General features: G+C 43.8%; 2 protein-coding genes across 6 annotated transcripts in view; one reads left to right on the top strand and one right to left on the bottom strand.

The window, feature by feature from the left end:
- The first annotated feature begins 259 nt into the window (after nt 1-259).
- Nucleotides 260-15059, top strand: LOC142950068 (putative methyltransferase NSUN7). The gene is made up of 13 exons (XM_076091972.1): nt 260-302; nt 1823-1942; nt 2409-2591; nt 4038-4096; nt 6198-6334; nt 6549-6701; nt 7408-7591; nt 8296-8509; nt 9244-9387; nt 9507-9608; nt 9694-9811; nt 12430-12550; nt 14208-15059. The coding sequence occupies exons 1-13, from the start codon at nt 260-262 to the stop codon at nt 15057-15059; spliced, it is 2430 nt and encodes an 809-aa protein (XP_075948087.1).
- Nucleotides 15060-17513: 2454 nt separating this feature from the next.
- Nucleotides 17514-22703, bottom strand: part of apbb2b (amyloid beta (A4) precursor protein-binding, family B, member 2b) — a 42210-nt gene continuing 37020 nt past the window's right edge. For all 5 annotated transcript variants that reach the window (XM_076091012.1, XM_076091015.1, XM_076091016.1 and 2 more), the window contains 2 exons: nt 21490-21669; nt 17514-20725 (listed from right to left, as the gene is read on the bottom strand). In XM_076091012.1, coding sequence (XP_075947127.1) covers nt 20555-20725; nt 21490-21669 — 351 coding nt within the window. In that variant the 3' untranslated portion in view covers nt 17514-20554. The remainder of the gene's footprint in view (nt 20726-21489; nt 21670-22703) is intronic.

The raw sequence follows: 22703 nt of genomic DNA, 5'->3' as shown, positions 1-22703 counted from the left end.
TGTCCTAAACAGAGTGTATCAAGTATTTTACTGTACATCAGTCACAGAGATGAAAGGCTCATTATCATATTGTTGCCATGGTACTTCAAACTCAGGACAGGACGAAACCAGGCATGACAAAGAGGCTGTGAGTGTGTGAAGTGATCTAACTCAATGGGGCTCTGCGTGATACCCAAACCCGGAGCAGAAAATTACCAGTTTGCGGTTTGACAGCCGGTCTTGGATATTTACTCGGGCTGCGTTTTTTTTTTTAGAGAAGATGAGCTGCATCGCTCCCGTGAGGAGGATTCTCAACGACAAAGGTAAAAGACCTGCCATGCAATTTTAAACAGCCCATCATCACCCATGCAGATTACTGCTAAGCTGTTGTAGCCCTTTCTTCCAGCCCTGCTCCTCTAAAGTGGACTTAAGAGTTCCTCTCACGGAGGGGAGGAAACCGCCTCCACAGTCATTAAATCACTGCCGTTTGATATTCATTAATTCATTCCATTTGCACCGGCCTTATTGGACACGCTGCACATTTCTGGTCAATTCCAATTTTGTGCTTGAACATTGATGAGTGCTGTGAAAGCTGATTACACACTCCGCCTGTGTTTCTCTCCATCAATCCACTTTAATTAGAAGCCAGTGGTCCCTGCAACTTCAGGCTGTTAATCCTCATGCGCCAATTCTTATTGTCGAGTCAAGGGACGTCACGGGTTCGAAACTGCATCCTGCAGACTTGTATACTGTTAACGTCTCTGTGTCCTGGTTCAGACTGCGCTAGCCGCTATTGGCCTGGTCTGGACGTATCGGGTGAGAGGCACTTTCGGGTCTTTTTCGCTGTCATTTTCTTCGGCGATCGCCACCAAAGTGTAAGTAATATTAATTTATACGTATCAAAGAATCTACGTGTCAAAACATGAATATATATGGTCGTTTACATCTCTAATTACTCTAGATAAGTGACTGATGAGAGAAAGCAGTAAGGATACTTGAGTTGCACTTGGGCGACTCTCGGACGATGATCTTTTACTCTCAAAACTGTCTCTGTATTTTCACAGTACTGCTAATATGAGTCAGCATATGAGTGTATTTTGAATTACGGTCTGGGATGTGTTGACAGCATTGATGGTAATTTTGGCGACCCTGGAACAAGTTAATATCCTCGAGGATAGAAGTTAGTCCGAACCAGGAAGAGGATGGCGCACGGCTAATTCCGGCGCGCGGCTAATTCACCGGCGTTAGCGTCCTTTTACCGACTCTGGCAAAGGCAAAGCTAGAGTTTATAATTAAAACGATATTGAGTTAGAAAAGTAAGAAGTTCAACTTTTGTTTAACAACAATAAATCAACTGAAATCATTACATGATCATATCATTATTTCAAGTGATTCTTATTGGAATATTAGCTAAAAACTGTCCAGACTAGCACACACAGATGGTACTTCATATCTGTGTGTGTGTGTGTGTGTGTGTGTGTGTGTGTGTGTGTGTGTGTGTGTGTGTGTTGCACACTGATGAGTGAGGCAGGTCAGTGAGAGGTGGACCTTTGTCCAGGGTCAGACAGCGGGACATTATTTATTCATGCCGACTGATCTGGCCCGTCGGCCTAATTGCACCAGTAGGAGCCCAATTACCCACGGCGTCCTTTGCAGCCGCACAGTCTCACATTCACAGAAAACTGGAAGTCGGATCACACTTATTTACATTTGCTTGGCTCGGATTCAACTCTGTAAGCAAACAGAGTTTGTGTCTGTTTGGATGCAAGATGTCAGGAACCGAAAGAGACAAAAAGACGTAGGTGAGGTCTTTATATGCTGCTGTTTTCCCCCTCTCACACAGTGGGCTCCAGCGAGGACGTGAACACAACCTCTGAGATCTTCATCCCACATCAAGACCACAAGGAGACCCTTCCATTTCTACTTCCTCTTCCTTGTCTCCATTCGTTGTTACAGTCACCAGGTAGACATTTAATCATATTCAAAAGTTTTCAATCTACATTTTCTGGTGAAAGGTTTCTCTCAACATTGAGACATTCATCAAGTAAGAGAAGCGTGGTCGCACACGGATCAAACATGCGTGATGATGACAGCAGCAGTTCAACACAAAGGGGAGATGGCTTTTATTTTGAAAGGAAAGACAAGGCTCTCAAATACACCTGTGTGGCCTCAGGTTGCAGTCAACTATAGCTGAGCTGAATGCACCAGTTGAAGCAGAAAAAACTAAACAAAGCGGTCGCCCCAATTTTGAAACTGTATCCTGAACATCGACTCCTTTTACTGTTTCGGATGGAGCACCTACAGCGTCAATACACAGTATTACCTCTAAGGGCATGCGCCTTCCACTTCCTCTTCAGATGTCTCTTCCCTCCACACATGGCAACGATCTGCTTTAACGTCTCAGTGCACTTCCTCCCCTCTCTCTGCAGCCTCTCCTCCGTCAGATCGGGCCTACCTGCAAGCAGCAGCCATCTTCCGCCGGCTGCGCACGGAGAAGCCGGTGACGCAACAACTCCTGCATTATGGGAGGAGGACGGACACGCCGCTACCAGAGAGCGGAACCAAAACCGCCCAGAGACGGGCCTACCAACTCGCCTTCAGCACACTCAAATGTATTTATCACAGAAGTCACCAGATTTGAGATTTACGTAGAACCACGCACGCCGAGAGGCCGGACTGATGGCTAAACATAAAGTCGGAGGAGAAATTAATTTGATCTATTCTCCCGCTGTCCCTGCGAAACCTTAGCCACCTCCTGTACGGGAGGCCTTATCTCTCTATAATGAATGGCGGTGGAGCTCCAGCATGTGTCAACCCCAATATTCACTTTTGAATTGCGGCTTCAACTGCGGACTGTAGATTAAATAGTATATAGTCGAACATTTCATTCCTCCGTGGGACTGCGAATTACTTGAGCTGGAGGTACAGCAGATGTCTGTATGGGAGGTGATAAGAGGGTGCATGCCATGGAAACACACACACACACACACACACACAAATGTACATGTAGCAGTCGTACAGCAAGCACACAGTATTTGACTGCACGTGTAGGGGGGGGCTGGTTTCTGCATATAGTTAAAAAATTTGATTTGGCCAGGTTTGGAGATATTGCACTAAGCACAATGAATTTGAATGGACTTGTGGTTCCGTGTTGCAAAAAGCAGTTATAAAATGACATTTAAAGCTGCACTGATGAATATTTTCATATTATCAATGGGTCCCAATACACAGAACGTGAAAGGGTTCACGTGTGGTGTGGAACCCACAGAGACATATCACCTCACGTTGCAGTTACCCTCAGCTTTACAGAGCATTTTGACTTCTTTTAAATTGTTTTTTTATTTTACCCTTGACTTTACTGTTATGGTTCACTCTCACCACTCTCATCAACGTAATTTCCCCCCAAAAACAAAAAAAACTCTAATAAACACACTGTACACTACTAGCCCAGCTGCAGCAAGTGGTTCACAAACAGAGTAACTGACCAGCTGGTGAACCTAGTGGAGCATTTAGCAGCTAAAGACACAGATGTTTTCTCAGGAGAACCAAACCAGAGCAAAAAGTAGAGTGAATATTTGCCGACTTTCGTCAGGTGACCAGAAACGCCACTCTAAATTAAAGACAATGTTGCTGCTGAATGTGCAAGTAGGCAACTGCTTACGAACATATTTGACATAACAACTTTATGAGATGATATTATGTCAGTCTTGTGTCTTCTGCTGCCCCCAAGTGGCCAAAAACAGTCAAATAATGATACCATGACACCAAAAAAAATTGTAGTGGCATCTCTTTACAGAAACAATGCCCTTGCTACTCTGATTAATCGACAGTCTTAAGAAATGGTCCCCATGTTAACTGTTAAAGGCCAGGTCTATGGATTATCTGGAGTAACAAAAACACATTTCTTTTAAAGAAACAGTGCTATCAAAATGCTTTTGTTCGTGTTTTTGTCATTTGAAGGAACCAAGCTTTTGAAGTTAGCCTCAGCGTGTCTTAAATGCATCTTACTGATGTTCGGATCATTTTTTTGTCCATTACCAACATTGTTTTCCTCCTAGATCAAGATTTACTGGAGGACATGATTGCCGACAGCTGCTTCCACAAGACCCAGCACATTGTGAGTCCCACCAGATTTGACACGAGTGATCTCAAACCCTAACCTGACGCTCCAGATGGTTCGATGCCGTCATAGGAAACCGTTTGGAAAACGGCAGGCACTTTCCCAAAAAAAAACACGTGGCAGGTGATTGGATGAACCATCTGTCAATCAGACTCTTATCAAAGCGAACCAGGAGAAGAGCGAAAAACATATTTTCCATCGTGAAAGGCCTTCAGTGTCGTTCTTATTCTTTTTTTTTAGTGAAGAAATACCCTCCAGTTCTGATATGACTGATGGTATCTACACTAACCTCTTCAGGAGCCACCAATGTCGCTGAGAACGAACAGTCGCCTCTAACTAAAACTAAAAAGCACTTCAGCACTTGTTAAAATGTCTGTGAGTTATCTGTCTTCTAATAAAGCAGCCGTATTCTCTCTGTCCGTATAGATGCGCTCCGTCAGTGTGAGGTAAAATGAGTGAGGGTGACGGGGATGCAGTTAAAGGCCATTTGTATTCAGATCTGTACGTAGTCTGGCTGGTTATAGATGGCAAATGATGCACACAGGAGAGAAGGCAGACGCACTCCCCAACTGGGAGACTATAAATGACACTATAAAACACAGTGCGATGGCACACACATGGACAACGACACACACCTAGCCTGTGTGTGTGTGTGTGGAAAGAATGATTTTATTGAGGGATGGGTGAAACATACAGAACAGGCTGACAGATCATTAGGCTGAAAGTGTGACTATAAAACCGGTCACGCAGCTCTTTGTGATTCCACACACCTCTTTGCTACAATATAGCCTACTGTACATATTCTGCCCCCCCCCCCCCCCCACACACACACACACACACACCTAGAGAAAAGAAGTTGAGGGAAAGGATGGTGTGTTAGGCGCCATAAAAGAAAGAAAGGGAAATATTTACTTTATATACGTTTATATATTCAAAATGGATCACATGACTACATGTAAGCTAAAGTGAAAAGAGGTCGCTTGTAGTGACAACCCCTCACATTCAGCAAAAAAAAGTTATAAAAAACCTAGTGTACACCTTCAGCACCAAACTGGAGACAGACGCAGTTAGCCGGTGGACATAGTGGAGGATTTAGCTGTTTTGAGCCAGATTTGTCCCTCAGGAGTAGGGAGGAGATCAAAACCAGAGATTAATAATGGACTCCCAGTGAACAGAAACTGTAAGAAGTGGACGTCCTCATCGTGACGTCACTCATTGGTTTGTGGACTGTTGTTTTCAAGCCTCGAGTTCGGCGATTTAGCCGTGGCCATCTTGGATTACGGCCGTTGCCATGTTGTTTTTTCCGCAGCCAATGAACAGAAGTTACCATATTTCGAATGCGGAGGAGTGACGTAGTGACGCCGTATACGGCTCTGGTAGCGGCAGAGACCTGTCAATCACAGTAAGCCCGCCCTAAAGCATACTCTGCTTTATGGTCTATTTGACTCTAAATGGACCATAACGTACTAAATGAACATCATGCTGTATTGAAGAAGACTTGAAACTAGAGATTGAGACCATAAACTCATATTTACAATCTTTATTGAGGTAATAAATCAAGTGAGAAGTAGAATCATTTTCTCGTACACTTCCATACGATCTTTTATTCAACCGGAGGAGTCGCCCCCTGCTGATCAGTAGAGAGAATGCAAGTTTTAAGACACTTCCTCATTGGCTTCACTCGGCAGAACTGGAGATTGCCACCTGGATGATGAGCCAGCCCAGGGTTTAAGAGATGGCAATGTTGTGTTTACAGTTTGTTTGCGCTGCCTCCGAGTGACAATGATTACAATGTACAGGTGTCGTGGATAACATTGAAATCTACTGCATGGTATTTAGGTGCGCTAGCTCCGGGGTCCTGGTTGTGCATACTGGCTCACTGTCGTGACTCACTGGGACACCTGATGGAACCGAGCCATCGTTAACAAAGTTTCATGTGCTTCTCTCTCTATGACGAGTCAAAATGTCGGTGGAACAAGGTCTATTGCTATTGAATTTTTCTTGTCTATATTATGATGATGACGATAATGATGATGACGATGACGATGATGATGATGATGATGACGATGACGATGAAGGAAGCACTCATGTTTTGCAGTGCGGCGACTTGTTGCCATTGGCGATGGTGATGCTGTTTGACTTCCAGGACCGACGCTTTTTGCCGCGTGAGCGTTCAATGAAGGAAGGGGAGGAGCCTTTGCAGGAAGTCAGGGACCTGGAGGGCAGTCTGCAGAGGTGTGTTTGTGTGTGTGTGTGTGTGTGTGTGTGTGTGTGTGTGTGTGTGTGTGTGTGGGAGGAGATGGAACATGTTTTTGCTTCTCGCGTTGAAGAGTTTTTTTACTGTAGTTAATTCTGGATATCGCACAAACTGAAGTTAAGAGAAGTGAAAATGTGACCTGAAGTATGTTTACGATGATGGTGTGTGTGTGTCTGTGTGTGTTTATTACAGGTGTAAAACCAAGCTGGCAGCATCTCTTGCTCGCTGCAGAGTGAAACAGGATCTGCAGAGCTTCTCCTGTTTTCTGTCTGATCCTGTCAGGACTAAACAGCACAGAGCAAAACGTCTGCCACTGTATGCATGGGTCAATACTCTCAAGACAAGGTAAACAGTAAACACGGATTACGGCCTTCGCCATGTTGTTGTTTTTTGCAACCAATGAATAGAAGTTATCAGATTTGAAATCCGGAGGAGTGACGTAGAGACGCCGTATACGGCTCTGGTAGAAACCTGTCAATCACAGTAAGCCCGCCCTAAAGCATACACCACTTTATTGTCTAATTTACTCTAATATAACCATATATTACTAAATGAACATCATGCTGTATTGCAGAAGACTTGCAACTAAAGATTGAGACCATAAACTCATGTTTACAATGTTTACTGAGGTAATAAATCAAGAGAGAAGTAGAGTTATTTTCTCATAGACTTCTATACAATCTGACTTGCTGCTTCTGAGAGAATGCAAGTTAAAGACACTTCTGCCAGGTCTAAACCAGCAAGGGTTGTTAGATCTATGGGAGCAGGTGACGCGAGTATAAAGACAAGTGTTAAACTTTAACACGGTGGCCGTTTATAAAGTGACACTGTGCATTTGTAGTGACAGGCTCTGTTTGGGGGAGGGGGGGATTGCAGGATGAGGTTAATGGTGAGTGAAGTTCACCGGGGCGCATCTCAGACAGAAAGGTTCAGCATGTGTTCCTGTGGTAACACCGTTCATCAGACAACCCTGAGAACAGGAGAACCCCACTATGTCAGTGCCTCAAATGAAGCGTCCAATCGAGCAGAAAACATCTCCTCTCCTCCGTAGTGTTGAGGAAGTGAGCGAAGCGCTGCGAGGCGCCGGCTTGTGTGAAGTGGAGCTGTTGACAGACCTCAGAGAGGCGACGTTCTGCAGAGACCCTCTCTGTCCGGACACACTCGTCTTCTCACGGCAGCTTCATGCTCTGCTGCGGCACAGCAGCCTCACAAGCACACATGCACTCAAAACACAGGTACTACATGGACACGCGTGTGTGGAGTGAAGTGTGTAAATATGCTTAATGATAATAGACCTTTGTAGATCATCTTAGAAGACAAGTACAAGATGACTGGTGGAGAGAGTACAAATGCTGGTTTATAAATTCACGTGAGTGAAAAGTTACCAGGAAGTGAAGTTAAAATTAGAGGTGAGCTAAGAAGTGAAAATAATAAAGAAATTAAACAATGTTCTTATTTTTGCTGGCCAACCATTTGTCACAAATGACCCCAATCTTCTGGTTTCTGTACTTATGGAGCACCAAGCACATGTGTTTCTGTCTGTCCACTTCATTTAAAGCAGAATTATGGGCTTTAAAGAATATTAAAAAGTCCCCAAAATATGCTACTCACTGGTTGCCCAATTAGTTAACCAGGAGGAAATGTAATGAATCACTCCAGGGGTTGACTTATTGTTCTTCTTCCACACATGAATAGACTACAGCTTAATTTTACTGCTGAGAGACAGATTCAAAGTTTGCAGTCGGATTTCCTTTTTATGGCATACAGTTTAAAGTTGCTAATCTGTGTAACCGAAAGAAGCCGGTTTGCACTTAATCCTGATTAGCAACAGTGATCTGTAATACCTGAGAGGACAGTTTTGTAAAAGAAAGGGAAGGCGATCCTCCACGTGTGCGTGAACGACGCGTCCATCCGTGTGTCTCTTTTCCCCCCCCCGCAGGACAGGAGCCTGTGCGTGGCGGTGAGCGCGTTACGCCCCCTGCTGTTCGACAAAGGCGACGTCCTGGTGGCGGGGTCCTTCTCGGCTGTGACCGTGGCTCACGTGTCTGTGGCCGCCGCCGCCCGCTCCGGCCGAGCGCTGGTGTGTGCCGCCGATCACACGCCCGCGCAGCTAGAGGAGATGCAAGAACTGCTCGCACAAATGGACATCAAAAGTGAGCGATGAAAGCACCTTAGAGAGAGAAAAGTATAGGCCTGTTATGCAAGTGGGATGGACATTGTTGTGAGCCAGGGGCGACATTAGGCCTATTTTAGGGGGGCTGAAGCCCCCCCAAATAATTTGGCATTATTGGATTAAAAATAAAAAATAAACTTTTTTTTTTTTTTGGTGATGTCATTAAATTAAACTATTGTTTCTCACATGGACAAGTTATTTATAACTCTAACATGCTACATATGTGCGTGCGTTCTGGTTTGTATGTTTTCTCCCCCTTCAAATTACAATCCAATAGCCGATCATCATACTTAACGATATAAAGTTGACACTGTCAGGTCCATTCTCCATCCATTGTGTACAGTCCCTTTAAGAATTAGGATTTGGGAGTGACGCGGATATGAAAGCTAGTTTATCCGTCTTTCCTTTACAAGCAGGAAAATTATTTCTCTCTTTATTTGAGAAAAGTTCATATTTGTGTTGTCAAATTTCACTATGACCCTGAAATTCTGTCTCTTGTGTTATCATATACTGAATGCAAGCAAAACAGAGCAAAATCACACTCTTTCTGATTGAACCAATCTATGAACTGTCTGAAACAATGGATATCCAAAAAAAATGCTAAGCCCCCCCTTTCTTTGAATCCTAGAAACGTCCCTGTTGTGAGCCTTTATGGAATATTTTCTTTTCAATTTCCATTTATGATTTCCTGATGCAAATTCATGCCCAATGTAGACGTGCGAGTCCTGTCAGAAGCCTTCTGCGGTCTGGACGAGTGGCACGCCGCCGTCCAGCGCTTAGAGGTCATCGTAGTGCTGCCCCAGTGCTCGTCCTCCGCGCTCAATGACCCCGTGCCCACCATCCACAGCGAACATGGAGGTACGTACAAATCAACCGGTAGAAACTGAGATGTATACAGATACTGACAGAGGCAGTGTCTTTCCATTTAATTTCCCATATATGACACGAATGCTGAGTAAGTTTCATCCTGTTGTCAGACTGGGATCTACTGCCAGACTTGTGTCACAATTCTGTGTCCCGGAGCAAAATACACAAAATGGCCGACCAGCAGGCACGACTACTGGCACACGCTCTGTCCTGTGAGTACATATTAAAAGAGGGGTGACCACACACAGCACGCAACATACACGCACCACTACAACACTGTACTGTCTTCTCTGTCAGTCCCAAAGGTCCAGACGTTGGTCTACTGCACGCGCTCAGTGTATCCCGAGGAAAATGAACAGCTGGTGAAAAGAGTGATAGAGAAAGCACGCACTCACCCCAAACTGCTGCCCTTCAGGTAAACACACACACACACACACACAAACCTGCTCTCTCTCTTTGTTTAGGTATTAGTTATCTGTCTATTAAGTATTTAATTATGTTATTTTCATTACTTGCACACAGACTGAAACCACAAATGTAATAAGAAAACATAAAACAATAAGTGCTGTTAGAAAAAGTAGATCATTTACACACTTTTCCCTCCACTGCCCGACCAGAGAGCGAAAGGTGATTGGCAGCTCAAAGTGAAGCTCACCTGCTTTAGCATAAAATTCACTTTGAATCCGACTGTGCTCTGACTGTCACCTGAGATACTGTCAGATCCTTGAATTCATGCTTAACCATCAAGATCATTACTTTCACTGAGATCCAGCAAGATGTTCACTTGTAAAACCCACCTGCATGTCTTTAATCCAAACAAACCAAAGAGGCTCTGTGAGGCTGTGATGAATGCTAACATCAGCAAGCTAACATGCTCACAATGGCAATGCTAACATGCTGACGTCTGGTATAAGGTTTATAGCTAGTTTAAAGTTTTTATGTTCACAATGTTCGCATAGTGTGTTATCATGCTAGCATTTGCTAATTAGCACGAAACACGCTATGCTAACATGCCGATCATAGACTGTGTATAAGAAGTGGAAGTAGTCATCGTGGCGTTACCCACTGGTTTTTGGTCTACCGTTTTGAAGTCTTGAGTTCGTCGAATTGGCCGTCGCCATCTTGGGTTTTTGCAACCAGTGAATGGAAGTGACCATATTTGGAATGAGGAGTGGCGTAGAGACGCCGTATACGGCTCTAGTAGCAGCAGAGACCTGTCAATCACAGTGAGCCCGCCCTAAAGCATACCCTGCTTTATGGTCTATTTGACTTTAAAAGGGACCATCATTTACTAATTGAACATCATGCTGTATTGCGTATCTAACTGCAGAACCCACTTATTGAACAGATTATTTATATTGCACGTGAATGAATAAATGAACGAGGAATTGTTTTTGGTATGTGTGGTCTACTGGGAGCAGTGTTGGTTGTTGGAGTGAGGAGCTTCATCTCTGAGAATTACACACAGCAGGAGAGTGAGTGAGTGAGTGAGTAGATAATGTCTGACTAGTGTAAATATGACAGCATATCTCACATCTCCACTTTATATACCGTATGTACATGTGTGTGTGTGTGAGTGTGAGAGAGGTTACAGGCACCAGGCCTGACGACAAGTATAAAGGATCAGCTGCGGTTGCCGTGGGGACAGTGGTTAATCCTAGAGTCGAGGTGATGGGGTGGAGAGTCTGTTTCACGCCTGCTGCTCCACCCAACTCATTTCTCACCATCAATCCAAATGTCATTACATTTGGTCACATAAGCTCTTTTATCAGCTCACCAGTGCGCAGTGAGACGACCAGCAGCCGCTTCACCTCCGTGTTTACAGCACTAAAGAAGTCCTGTTGGCACTTCTTGAATAAGGATCTTTCAAAGAAGAGGATAGGGAGGACCTAGCAGTAAAACAAACATTATGTCTGCCTCTGTTGTTTTTATGCATAATGATATGTGTCATTGCCTCTTTATTTTCTGATATATTTCAAGTTAAATGCAGTATTGCAGTATAGTGGGAGGCCTAACAAACAAGACCACTTGAGGTATCGATACAGCTCATATCCATGGATTTATAAAGGGTTTCTTCTGACTTTTAAGTTTTGTAAGTTTAACAGATTTGAGTTTGTTTTGTGTATTTCTGTGATACTTATTAGTTATTATTAGTTTACTATAAGCCTCTGTTATGCCAGAAATGTATCATAAAGCTCTCAAAAGATGTATACAACCTGGAGAAAACTATTCATTTTAAAGAGCAACTTTTACAGGTGGCCACAATACTCCCACCTTGATGCAGTAGAAGTGTACGCCAGGGTTTCTCAGTACACCGTGACATCACTGTTGGGTGTGGTTACAGACTGGAAGCTGTCACCAGAGAGGGCAGGGCAATGCTGCTCCAGACTGTTGTTACATTAATCTATTATAAAGAAATGTAGTAAACTTCACTGTGCCTGTTTATTCAAACAATAAAAGTTCAAGCCCACAAAATTTATAGAGAATAATGCTCTGGGCCTCAATTTATTAAATACTTTCATTTTTGTTTCCATCCAGCTGCTGAAGAATGGAAGTGAGAGCTAATTTACGCTCTCTCGGTTATCTTGCTTCCAAAAATGGCTTTGCATTGAGAATTCTTCATGTGAATGAAGGTCACATCAGCACGTCATCTCCATATTTAAACAGCGTTTGGTCCTCTGAGAATTGTTCACCAGCGTTTACCAACAAATCCAATGTTGAGGACGCCAGATGTAGTTACAATACGCAGGAACCGGCGGTGACAGCTGGCAGTGACATTACATCTGGAACTGCTGTCCAAATACTGTTACGAATGTGTCGTGCGCACTGTGTCAACAGTTGATTTGTAGCTTTTTCAAGAATTGTACATACATTTTTTGTATTTGGTTGTCAACATAATTTATGGAACCTTTGTATAATTTCCTGAAACCGCCGATTCTTGTGTGCAACACTCCCATTCCTGTAAGCAATATGTCTCTGAATTAATGTGGCAGTGATGGATTCAAGTTGAAAATGCTAAATTTTTTCTCTCAGGGTGAACGGCCCCATTTTCCCAGACGACTCCCAGTCAGGGGACACGGCGGACTCCGAGTTCTTCCGGCTCGAAGCATCCCAGTTCACCAACGGATGCTTCGTCGCGCGGCTGTCCCGACAGGTGAGAGAGAGGGGGTGGGAGAAAAAAACAAAGTGAGGGCAAGGTTTGCAGGTTTGAAGCGGGAATAGAGTTTTTGTGGTGTGTGTGTGTGTGTGTGTGTGTGTGTGTGTGTGTGTGTGTGTGTGTGATGCGTGCGATTGCTTTGCGACGAGACCTTGCAGTAGTGCTGAGGCTGCACTCTTTTACTGTCCGTCTGCTGGGAGGTCGGGCGGCTCTGCTTGTCTGCGCACACACACACTCTCTCACACACACACACACACACACACACACACACACACACACACACACACACACACACACATTGACTATCTCTCCCTGAAACACTGCAGCTGTATTCCAACACCCTATAAAAAAATAGAGACAAGTTAAAGATGAAATGCATCTGAGCTGCTGAAACATTTCAGCGCTTCACAGTGAAGATGAATGGATAATTCTTATCTGTATCGTTCTTGCAGCCCTCTGGTCTTGTTGCGTCACCTCATTGCTCTGTCTATTTGCCCCCCTCCCCCCCCCCCCCTTTTTATCCTCTCGCTCCACTCATAAAACGTACATCCAGGAGGAAATGAGATGCTGCTCCTTTGATCCCCTGCAGCTAAAAAAAATGGTGCAGGGAGGGAACTGTATGTGTGAGCGTGTTTCTTTTTTTTCCAATACTAAGACACGCACACATACACACACACACACACACAGGGGGGGGGGCAAGGTCTTGCTCACCTGTCCGGTGGCAGTGCAGTCATTTAAAATCGAATGATCACCACGTCAAAGTAAATCGACATCAGAGTGTTTCACACCGCTGCTCAGACGAACAACTCCACGCCAGTCGAACTGTGCTAGAGGTCGATTTAAAGGGATCTGAAATAGACGACAATCTCTCAAACAATCTCTCTTTTAAAAATCAAAGGGAGACATCAGATAACAGATGTGTCCAAGAATCTCGGGAAAACAAGACAAACCTGACAGCTGTGCTTTAGTGCACATTAGCAAACATTAGCATGCTGCTAACACGCCAAAGTAAGACGGTGAACATGATAAACGTTCTACTTGCTAAACATCATCATGTTAGCATGCCGACAATAAAGTTAGCATTTAGCTCAAAGATAAGTGGCTTGTGACTGCAACCATCAACACGTGTCAACTTCCGCTCCTTACATGCATACGGTCTTTAAAATAAACTTCCGTCCTCGAAGGAAACAACTCAGTTAAGTTTAGGCAACAAAACGACTTAGTTAGGTTTAGTAGAGTTTGTTGTTTGGGTTAAAATAACGACGGAGTGCCGTTACTAAAGTATGCAAGTTACGTGACATCTAAATCAACATTAACTTTATGTTTCACACGGGGAACGTCTTTATAGTTTATTCATAATTTCGTGGAGAACATGATTTTGTGTGATATCTATGAATTGCGGCACATTATTTTTCGCATGTATAGCTGCGAATGCTGGATGAGACCAGCCTGAACTATCATGTTGTCTTTCAAATCACCCCCCCCCCCCACACTCTGCTCTCCTCTCCCTCCTCTGCAGGTTAACTTTATGGCTCATTTCTTCAGCATGCTGTTTTGCTGTATAGATCTCCTCGGTGCTATGTAGCCCCAGAGACCCGTAGTTTTAGTGTGTTGCATCCTCGCATCAAATCTTAAGCTGCCCTCGCTTTTGCAGGCGGATCCCACCAAGGTAGAGACGGTCCACGATGTTCTGGCGAGGGCGGCAGCAAAGGGCCTCCTGGGTGGAATAATTCCTGAACAATCAAAAACCGGTAAAAGGGGAAAAAGCAGGAAGAATCGCGTTACGTCGGCCAGCAGCAAACCCTCATCCCCCTCGAGCCAAGAAAGGCAGAGGGGAAGCAAGGTTGTGAATGGAGAAGATCCGGTCGAAGCTTCAGAGCATGAAGAAGAGAGAGGTGAACGTGGAGAGGAGGGAGAGGAGGAAGATAAGGGAGAAAAGGGTGGAAAGAAGAGGCCAGGGCTGAAAGGAAGTAAGCGAAAGGTCAAGGGGCAAACCAACAAGACGACCGAAGTCTCAAAGCAAAACCCTAAAAGCCGCAAGAAGAAATCAACAAAGACGAAAGTCAACCAATCACCTCACAAGAAGCAGCTTACAAGAAGTAAACCCAGAAGAATACCTCGTCTTACACTGACGTTAATGTCCGCCACAAAACCCTCCAACCACTTGTCTCCAATCACGGCCCTCGCGCACAAGCTAAGTAACAGTCCAACGGTTAAATCCCAGCAGACTGACTTTAGCACCCCGTCCTCTGCCCGTCCCGCTCCAGCCGCTCCCCACGCAGCCTCCAAGCAGGTGCAGAGGCCCAGCACAGAGCTCGAAAGAGCAGAGAGGACGTTGAAGGACGCAGCTAGACCAGCGATCCCGCTCAAGGCCAGAGGAAAGGTGGCCAGACCTAGGAAAGAGGATGTGTTGAAGCACGCAGATTTTGTCCTGCCACCCATTTCCTCCCCCTCCTCCGGCTCCAAGCAAACAATACTTGATATTGGCTCTTTCTCATCTGGCTGACTTTCCTACAATCTATTAAAATGTCCTCAGGTTGTTTTTATGAACTGTTAAAGACTTTAAAGAATGAATAAATACTACATCGTGTAAATACGTGGCAATGTGATAATAACAAAAAAAGTACTTTTTTAATGAAGTGTTAAATGTCTTCATGTCCTGCTGCCATGCTGACCTGTCTTCATGTAAAGTTACTGTTCAGTTCTGAGGTAGGCTACTTATAGGCTGCTGTACTTTTCATTTTCTGCTACTTTATACTTCTGCTCCACTAGATCTCAGAGGGAAATGTTGTACTTTTTACTTCACCACATTTATTTTGAAGATTTCTTCACTTTGAAGATTCTGATAATGAATACATTATTATGTATTAGTATAGATTAAACTACCAGCAGTATATCAAGTAGTTGAAATTAGCTTCAACATTAAATTGATGAACATATGAATCAGCATTTATAATATAGTCATTTAATTTTACATTATTTTGAAATGGGCCACTCTGCATAATGAAGACTATTACTTTTAGTACTTTAAGTATATTTTGATCATAACAGTTCTGTACCGTTACTTTTACTTTTCTGAATACTTCATAGTTCATATTCACTTCAAGTACATGAACTCAAGTAGTGAACCATATTCACGTGAATGCAGTGAGAAAAATAACTGCGAGACACCAGCTACCCCGAAGGAAACTTCGGAGGGAACCTGCTGGTTTGATTAGTCTTTCGCCCCGATACCCAGATCGGACTACTGCGGGTCGATCCCCGCCTATATTTTCTCAGTTAAATATTGTTGTAAATTGAATCCCTCGACCATTTTTAACATTTAGGAACTGAGGATAGGCGCTGGAAATAGAGGAAGAGACCCATGTCTCTGATGTGTGTGTGTTGTCCTCCATGCTAGCATTTTGCCTGTGAGTTTTAATTTGATCACTATAAAAAGTTGCTATTGTTATCTCTCTCACTCTTGTGTGTTTCTCTCTCTGTCAGCCACACCCTGCCGTCTCTCTCGTTGGTCTAAACAGCATCACACTAATCCTGGTAGGCGTTTTACTCTGCTGTGCTCATCTACTCAGATGTATTTAACCTTGGCATAGACAAGTGCTCTCAGATTGAGGCATCGTAGAAATTCATGAAAAAATGAAATATTCATCCACATTTATTAGTGAATTTACAAAGAGGAAACTGGACACAGACCACTGTTGAATGCAGGGCTCCTTTACTCATTTTGGTATTCCCATTTCCTCGTCTTCCACACATTTTTTCTTTTTAACGTTTCTGTTTTTCATCAGAAGTGATTGTTTAAGGGTTAAAACAAATGAGACAGTGTGGAAAAATGATTCTTCATCACAGGAAATGGGATGTTTTCTTCAGGAAAATACTTTTTTTATAAACACCGGTCATGTTGTATTGAGTTTGCCTTGAACAAGCAAATTGCTCAAGAATTCATGGAGGGTCATGTATGGATGCACTATAAACATACTTATGATGTGTTGTAATCTGCTTATGGCCCCGTATAATTATAGGTAAAAGCGCACATAATTATTCATAATTCTTTATAACGATAATCATAACACATTATAAAGCATTTTAAAATGTGTTATAAGCAGTGTGAGAAATACTTGGTGGCAATCGCGAGGTTATGTGCTTATAAGAGTTATAACTAATGATACCGTACAATAAGCAAATTATGATTATTTTAGACATATGGACGTCATAAAAAGTGTTAAGCTTTATTTTTCCGGCAAAGTCATTTATTGTTTCAAATATTTCAATGATATTCTTCCCCTGCAATCTGCACAATATCCAGTGAGCAGTGTATTTGTTCTCTTTTTGCTGAAGGGAGGGTATCCTATATTAAATCATAATTGTATTTCACACCTCCCCATGAGGATTTATTATATCATATTAAAAGTTAAATAGGAGAATGTTATCTTTAATTCGTTGCACTTTGCGCTACCAATGGCAAGATTATCATGAGCATGGTATTAGTTCACTGGTATGTGATAGTATTTTGAAATACTGGGGGGAGGATTTTACAATATTTGTCAAGGGGAGGGTCCATCGAAAATCATTTATTTTAGCCCCCCTTCCCACCCCAATCATTTTACTACAGTCCCTTATTAAGACACAATAGGCAAGTTAAAGAAGTCTTCTTGGTCTTGTATAGGCATTGACATTTTATAGATTAAACCAAGAACTCCAAACCTGTGGATCAGGAGCAAGAAAAATCTGAGCCGTCACAAGATGTCTGAAATGATAAGGAAAGAAATATAATGATTCTGCTATGTTTTTTATTTTGTTCTCTCGTTCTCCCACATTTTTTCCTGAAACGATGTGTTCGGTCATCTTCTCAGACCTCTAAAACGTTATCAAAAAGAACAATCTGAGTAGGAGGTAACCTTTATCAATCATCTGTAATGAATACAACAATGAGCTGCAGCGTTGATACACAGACACAGTGTTCGGTTTTATAATGCTGTTTATTCTCACAACTGATTACATTGACAAAGTGTACAAATCGGTGAGCAGCAAACAGAAGCCGACACATCCATCTGTGGGAAAGGTGTGCGTTTGTTGTCGTTTATGTGAGTGAGCTTGACAGAGACGCCGGGAGTCCACTATTGTTACCACCATCCTCATCCTCCACCTCTTCCTCTTGACTCCTGTCAAACTGTTGAGACCAACAGTGGACCCCCGGCTCTCAGTACACTGTACAAGGTGAAGATATATTCCTTTATTTGCCTTTTTTTTTTTTCCTGCAAAGCGGAGCTTGTTGGAGCATTGTGAGTAAACCGGGGACCGAGACAATGACACCGAGTCAAGAGACTTTACTTGCCCCAACTAATAAAATCAGTATATACCTTTATAAAATAGAATAAATAAAATAAAAAATATTTCTGTTCAGTACATACAGTCGTTCCTTCCACCGTCCGGGCATGCGAGGCTTTTCACGACTTTCCATTTTCTCGAGATCAAAATAATGCATAGATAATTGCTCAGTTAAATTCACCATAAAACGGAATTGACAACTGTGGAAATGTCCAATCACCTTTCCTTGTTTCATTATTCGCTCTGGCATTTTTTTTCTTATCTACAACAATGTATATCACTATTTAACACTTTGGCCATTTGGTGAGTTCTCAAAGAAGAAGGCATTTCATTACAAGGAAATAACTACAGACATTAAAAAGGAAAAGATAGCTTATAACAATGATTAATGCCAAATGTTACATTAAATTTGAAGTTATGTACACGCACATTTTGTCATCTCATTCACATTTCAACGTCCTCGTGACAAAAGAAGGTGATGCGGCTGAATTTTCTCACTAGAATCTCAATTACACTCCTGGTTCCCTCCACTAGCGGTGAACTGGTTCAACAGCTCGGCACAAGACGCGGAGGCAACGAGGCGCTGCAGTAAACATGGCCGCTCGCTGAGCCTCCTTTAGATACCACTTGAGGGCTGCATACACCACGTCATGCTAAAAGACTCAGGCTAAAGCTACATTTAGCAGCAAAAACACTTCTCAGCAGTTGATGATCCGTTTAGAGGACGTGGAAATAAAGAAACTGTGTTCTTGTGTTGCAGCGTACAGCCAGTTAGTCCGAGTATTAGTACGTTTAGTGTTATTTCATTTTAACATAGCCCTGTTTGGCTGCTTAGCTTACATACTTGGGACATCCGGGACAGAGGTTCAGGCTTTCAGGAAGCTGGACTAACCGTGTGTTTGGTGCTCTTTGCTGGGTGTAGACTTCCTCAAATCCAGTAAAGAGCAGAACAGAGATGCTCACATCAACTCTGATAAAGGTTATGCTTTTTCTCTTACGTAACCTGTAAACCCATAAAATATAGTTAACTGGCTACAGTAAGCTATTTAGCCTGACATGCTAACAATTGCAGCGTACATTATAGGAGACAGCTTTTTTCCCTACAGCCCCTCACACGCTGCTTCACCACGTGGAGCAACCCTGAAGCTTGACAGACTGGAGACGCACACCTTGCTCCCTCAACAGTCGCTGTTCGGTTCAGAGGTTTTAGCTAACGAACCGTTGTACTAGCTAGGTAGTCATCTTCTGCCTTACATCCAGAGTTAAAAAATATGTTTCTGATTTTAGTTGCAATAAACGTCATAGACTTCATTAGTTATTACCGTACATCCAAGCTTGTCAGATATGCGATAATGAGGAGCTAGCAGTGTTGAATTGAGATGTGTGAGAGGAAAAACTACAGAAAACAGACCAAAGGTGATCTAGTGGCACTGATGATAACAGTGGTGCAGTAAGGAGGCAATGAAAAACAACAACAACTGAGAATTCAAGTGAACAGAACCCTGGACACACATAGATAACAGCCCGGGAGAGTCCTGTCGGTTTGAGTCAACACGTCTCTCTGTTTGGCCGTCCTCTCCAAAAAAAACAGCCGAATCCGGAGGTGAAACCCGTCTGTTCTCCTTCTCACCTCCGCAGGTACAAAAACACTCCATTTGTCTTCTACGAATGATTCCTCCAGCCTTTCTCCTGTTTTTATAAGTGGACATGAAGTCTCTGAGGACTGATGCAGATCCCTATCTCCTTCTCCATTATGGCTATCGTCTGTCGTTTTCCCGAAGGCTTAACGAAAGAACAAAAAACAACAAGCAAACAGGAAGTGTATGAGGGATGTTTCGGGTGAAAGGTCACCGCTCGTTTAGACCCTCCACGCCGACGTTCTCACCCTCCTGTAAGCAGCAGCAGTGTATCGATATTGTCTAAAATGGTTCACTTTGATACAAAAAGTTCATGCAGGATCAGGTTAGTGTGTGTAGACTGACGACCCAATATTTTTAGTCGGAAGCAGCTTCCTTCTTTCACTCATTACGCGCCGATTTAAAAATCAGACGCGATGGCTTTCACGATTCTGTCCTTCCATTTCACTTCACGTTACAGTCCACAGGGGACAATGAGAAAGGGGGGGGGGGGGGGGGGCACTACAGACTAACAGGACAACCAGGTGAGTGACATGGGGGGGTGTGGCCAGGTGTGCAAGGTCATGCTGGCAGCACAGACACAAATACAATTAGAGCACGGAGAGATCAGCAGTTTGGGCAGCAATGAGCTCGCGCTGTGCCGGAAGGAGCACTTCCTACTTCCTCTTCAGGTTTTGCTCTCTTCTCCTCACTCCTTCTCTGCGCTGAGGGGGGATGAGAGTCACTTCTATGTACACGATCACCACATCGGGTGTTTCTCTGTGGTGGTTCCTTCTCGATGTGGGATTAGAGTCTTTATGCATGTCATATTTTGCAGAAACAAATTTGAATTCCGCCCCAAGAGCCGATAAACTCTTGAGGCCAAATTCCAATTTTAGTTCAGAGAAGCGAACTAAAATGTGTTTCCCCAAAACCCCCGGAGATTCGCTGTGTTTCCAAGGTTACTGGGGTCTGCGGTGACGACGGGTTTTTTTTGGAGGCGATGCGACTAGTTACCATGGCGACTGGGGGTTGCGGCGGGGGTCGGTTGCGCGGGTTACTGCGGCAACTCGGTGACGGGTCTCTTCTGTTTGAGGGTGTCGATGAGGGACAGGACGCCTCTCTTCACGCTGGTCGATACCCGACGGGACACCGAGTCACCGGGGGGCAACGAGCCGCAGGCCTTCTGGGAAGGGGGTCGAGCCACCAAACACTTCTGATACCGCAGCTGAGAGAGAGAGAGAGAGAGAGAGAGAGAGAGAGAGAGAGAGAGAGAGAGAGACGTATTGTAAATAAAAGAGTTACAAGCTGCTGAGTGTTCGACTGTGGAGGTGTCTGTGGGAGAGACTGGTGCAGGCTGCTAGCTGTGATCAATAGTAATGACTGGTGATTCCTGTCACCGTGAATCAGTTTTAGTGTGTGGGTGGTGTGTGTGTGTGTGTGTGTGTGTGTGTGCGTCCATATATCCATAGTCGTGATGTGTGATCAATAGCCCAGCCAGCAGTCGACTAATCTTGTGACTCACCCACAGCAGAGAGGGCAGAGGGAGAAGAGTTATCTCCACTAATGGGTTGCATTACAGCAGAAACACCGCATTCTGGGTTGTGATTATGGACGTTATAATGATAAATTAAAAAAGACTGTGAAAGGTTTTTCACAGTTTGTTACATTAAATCAATGTACATGTTTCCTCTTTAAAACTTCTCCTGTAAAGCAGTAAACAATGTGTACATAATCCAAATCTATACTCGAAAACTTTCCTCTTTCAGAGACGACTGATGCTGATCTCAGACTATATTTTAACTTCGGGCGGCTTGAATGCATGTTTTACGCCAACAGTGTTTTGACAGAGGGCCCCATTACAACCTGAATAGAGCATATGGATCGGACAGTGACACAACCATCTGTCAAGGCTGAATAACCCAGCTCTAACACCAGCAAGAGAGGCTCAAAATGCCGTCCCGAAATACAGCCCCATTCCAAGTGACTCACCATACAAGCCGCCTGCACAGCCTCCGACACATGCCCGGCGTTGGGCTCACACCAGAAGATGTGACAGTCGAAGCGATGGCCGCCGGCGTCCATGACGAAGGCGAACGTGTGCACGTTCCGCCCGACGCCCATGAAAGATAAGAATCGAACGCGACACTCCACCAGCACTTCCTCTTCGGCCTGGTCAGAAACATACCGGTAGGTGATTAATCAGAGAGTCATGCAGATTGTGATTTTACTGGAGAGACATCATAAAAACACATTATGAAGGGAATTTACAACCTTTGTTCTGCACTCAGAGGCATGCATATAGTTCCACATGTTCATACAGGGGAGCCGCCCAGTAAAACTGTAGCCTTCTAATAAAGAGGTCCACTGGAGCAGATGGGCTTTATGTGCCTTGATGTTACAGCTAAATTATTTAAATTTCAAAAAGGCATTTTATGTCATCTGCACGGTCGAACACTTCACATTTGTCCCATTGCTCTGGGTGGCTGCTGGCTGCCTTTCATGGTTGACAATGTCAGTAAGGTCTGACAATGAAAAGCCAGAGTCACGCGTTTTCCACCATTTTCTGTCGTTTTACGTGTTAGAATCAACAGTGAAGTGCGAGCAGCGGACACACTTTAAAAGTGTGGTGACTGCTGAAGGAAATAAATGGCAGACTCAGCGATATGTTCTGCACCAGACATAACAAAGCGGTATGTAGCTGAAGTAAATTGCTCAAAGATGACCAACATTCATGAGTTTAGTCTGTAGGAAGTAACGGTAGGTTCTCTAAACAGACAACCGAAACAACAGGCGTTTGGATGCTCCGCCATCTTCTGTCCCACTGCCATAGAGTGCAAGAATGTAGAGAAACTTGGTGGTTGTTTTCCTATAATGCCTCTCCCACATTTTGTCCAGAAGGCAACCCCTGGTTCCAAAAAGTGAAGCCAATGCGGAGGTGCTCAAACTTGCATTCTCTCTACTGGCCATCAGGGGGCGACTCCTCTGATTGTATAGAAGTCTATGAGAAAATGACTCTACTTCTCACTTGATTTATTACCTCAGTAAACATTGTAAACACGTGTTTATGGTCTCAATCTCTAGTTTCAAGTCTTCTTCAATACAGCACGATGTTCATTTAGTAACTTATGGTCCATTTAGAGTCAAATAGACCATAAAGCGGGTTGCTTACTTTGTGAGTGACCGGGTGCTACCAGAGCTGTATA

The sequence above is a fragment of the Anarhichas minor genome, unplaced genomic scaffold (assembly GCF_050575085.1).
Source record: "Anarhichas minor isolate MPS153535 unplaced genomic scaffold, ASM5057508v1 ptg000014l, whole genome shotgun sequence".
Classification (NCBI taxonomy): Eukaryota; Metazoa; Chordata; class Actinopteri; order Perciformes; family Anarhichadidae; genus Anarhichas; species Anarhichas minor.
This window is presented reverse-complemented; position numbering and strand designations above follow the sequence as displayed.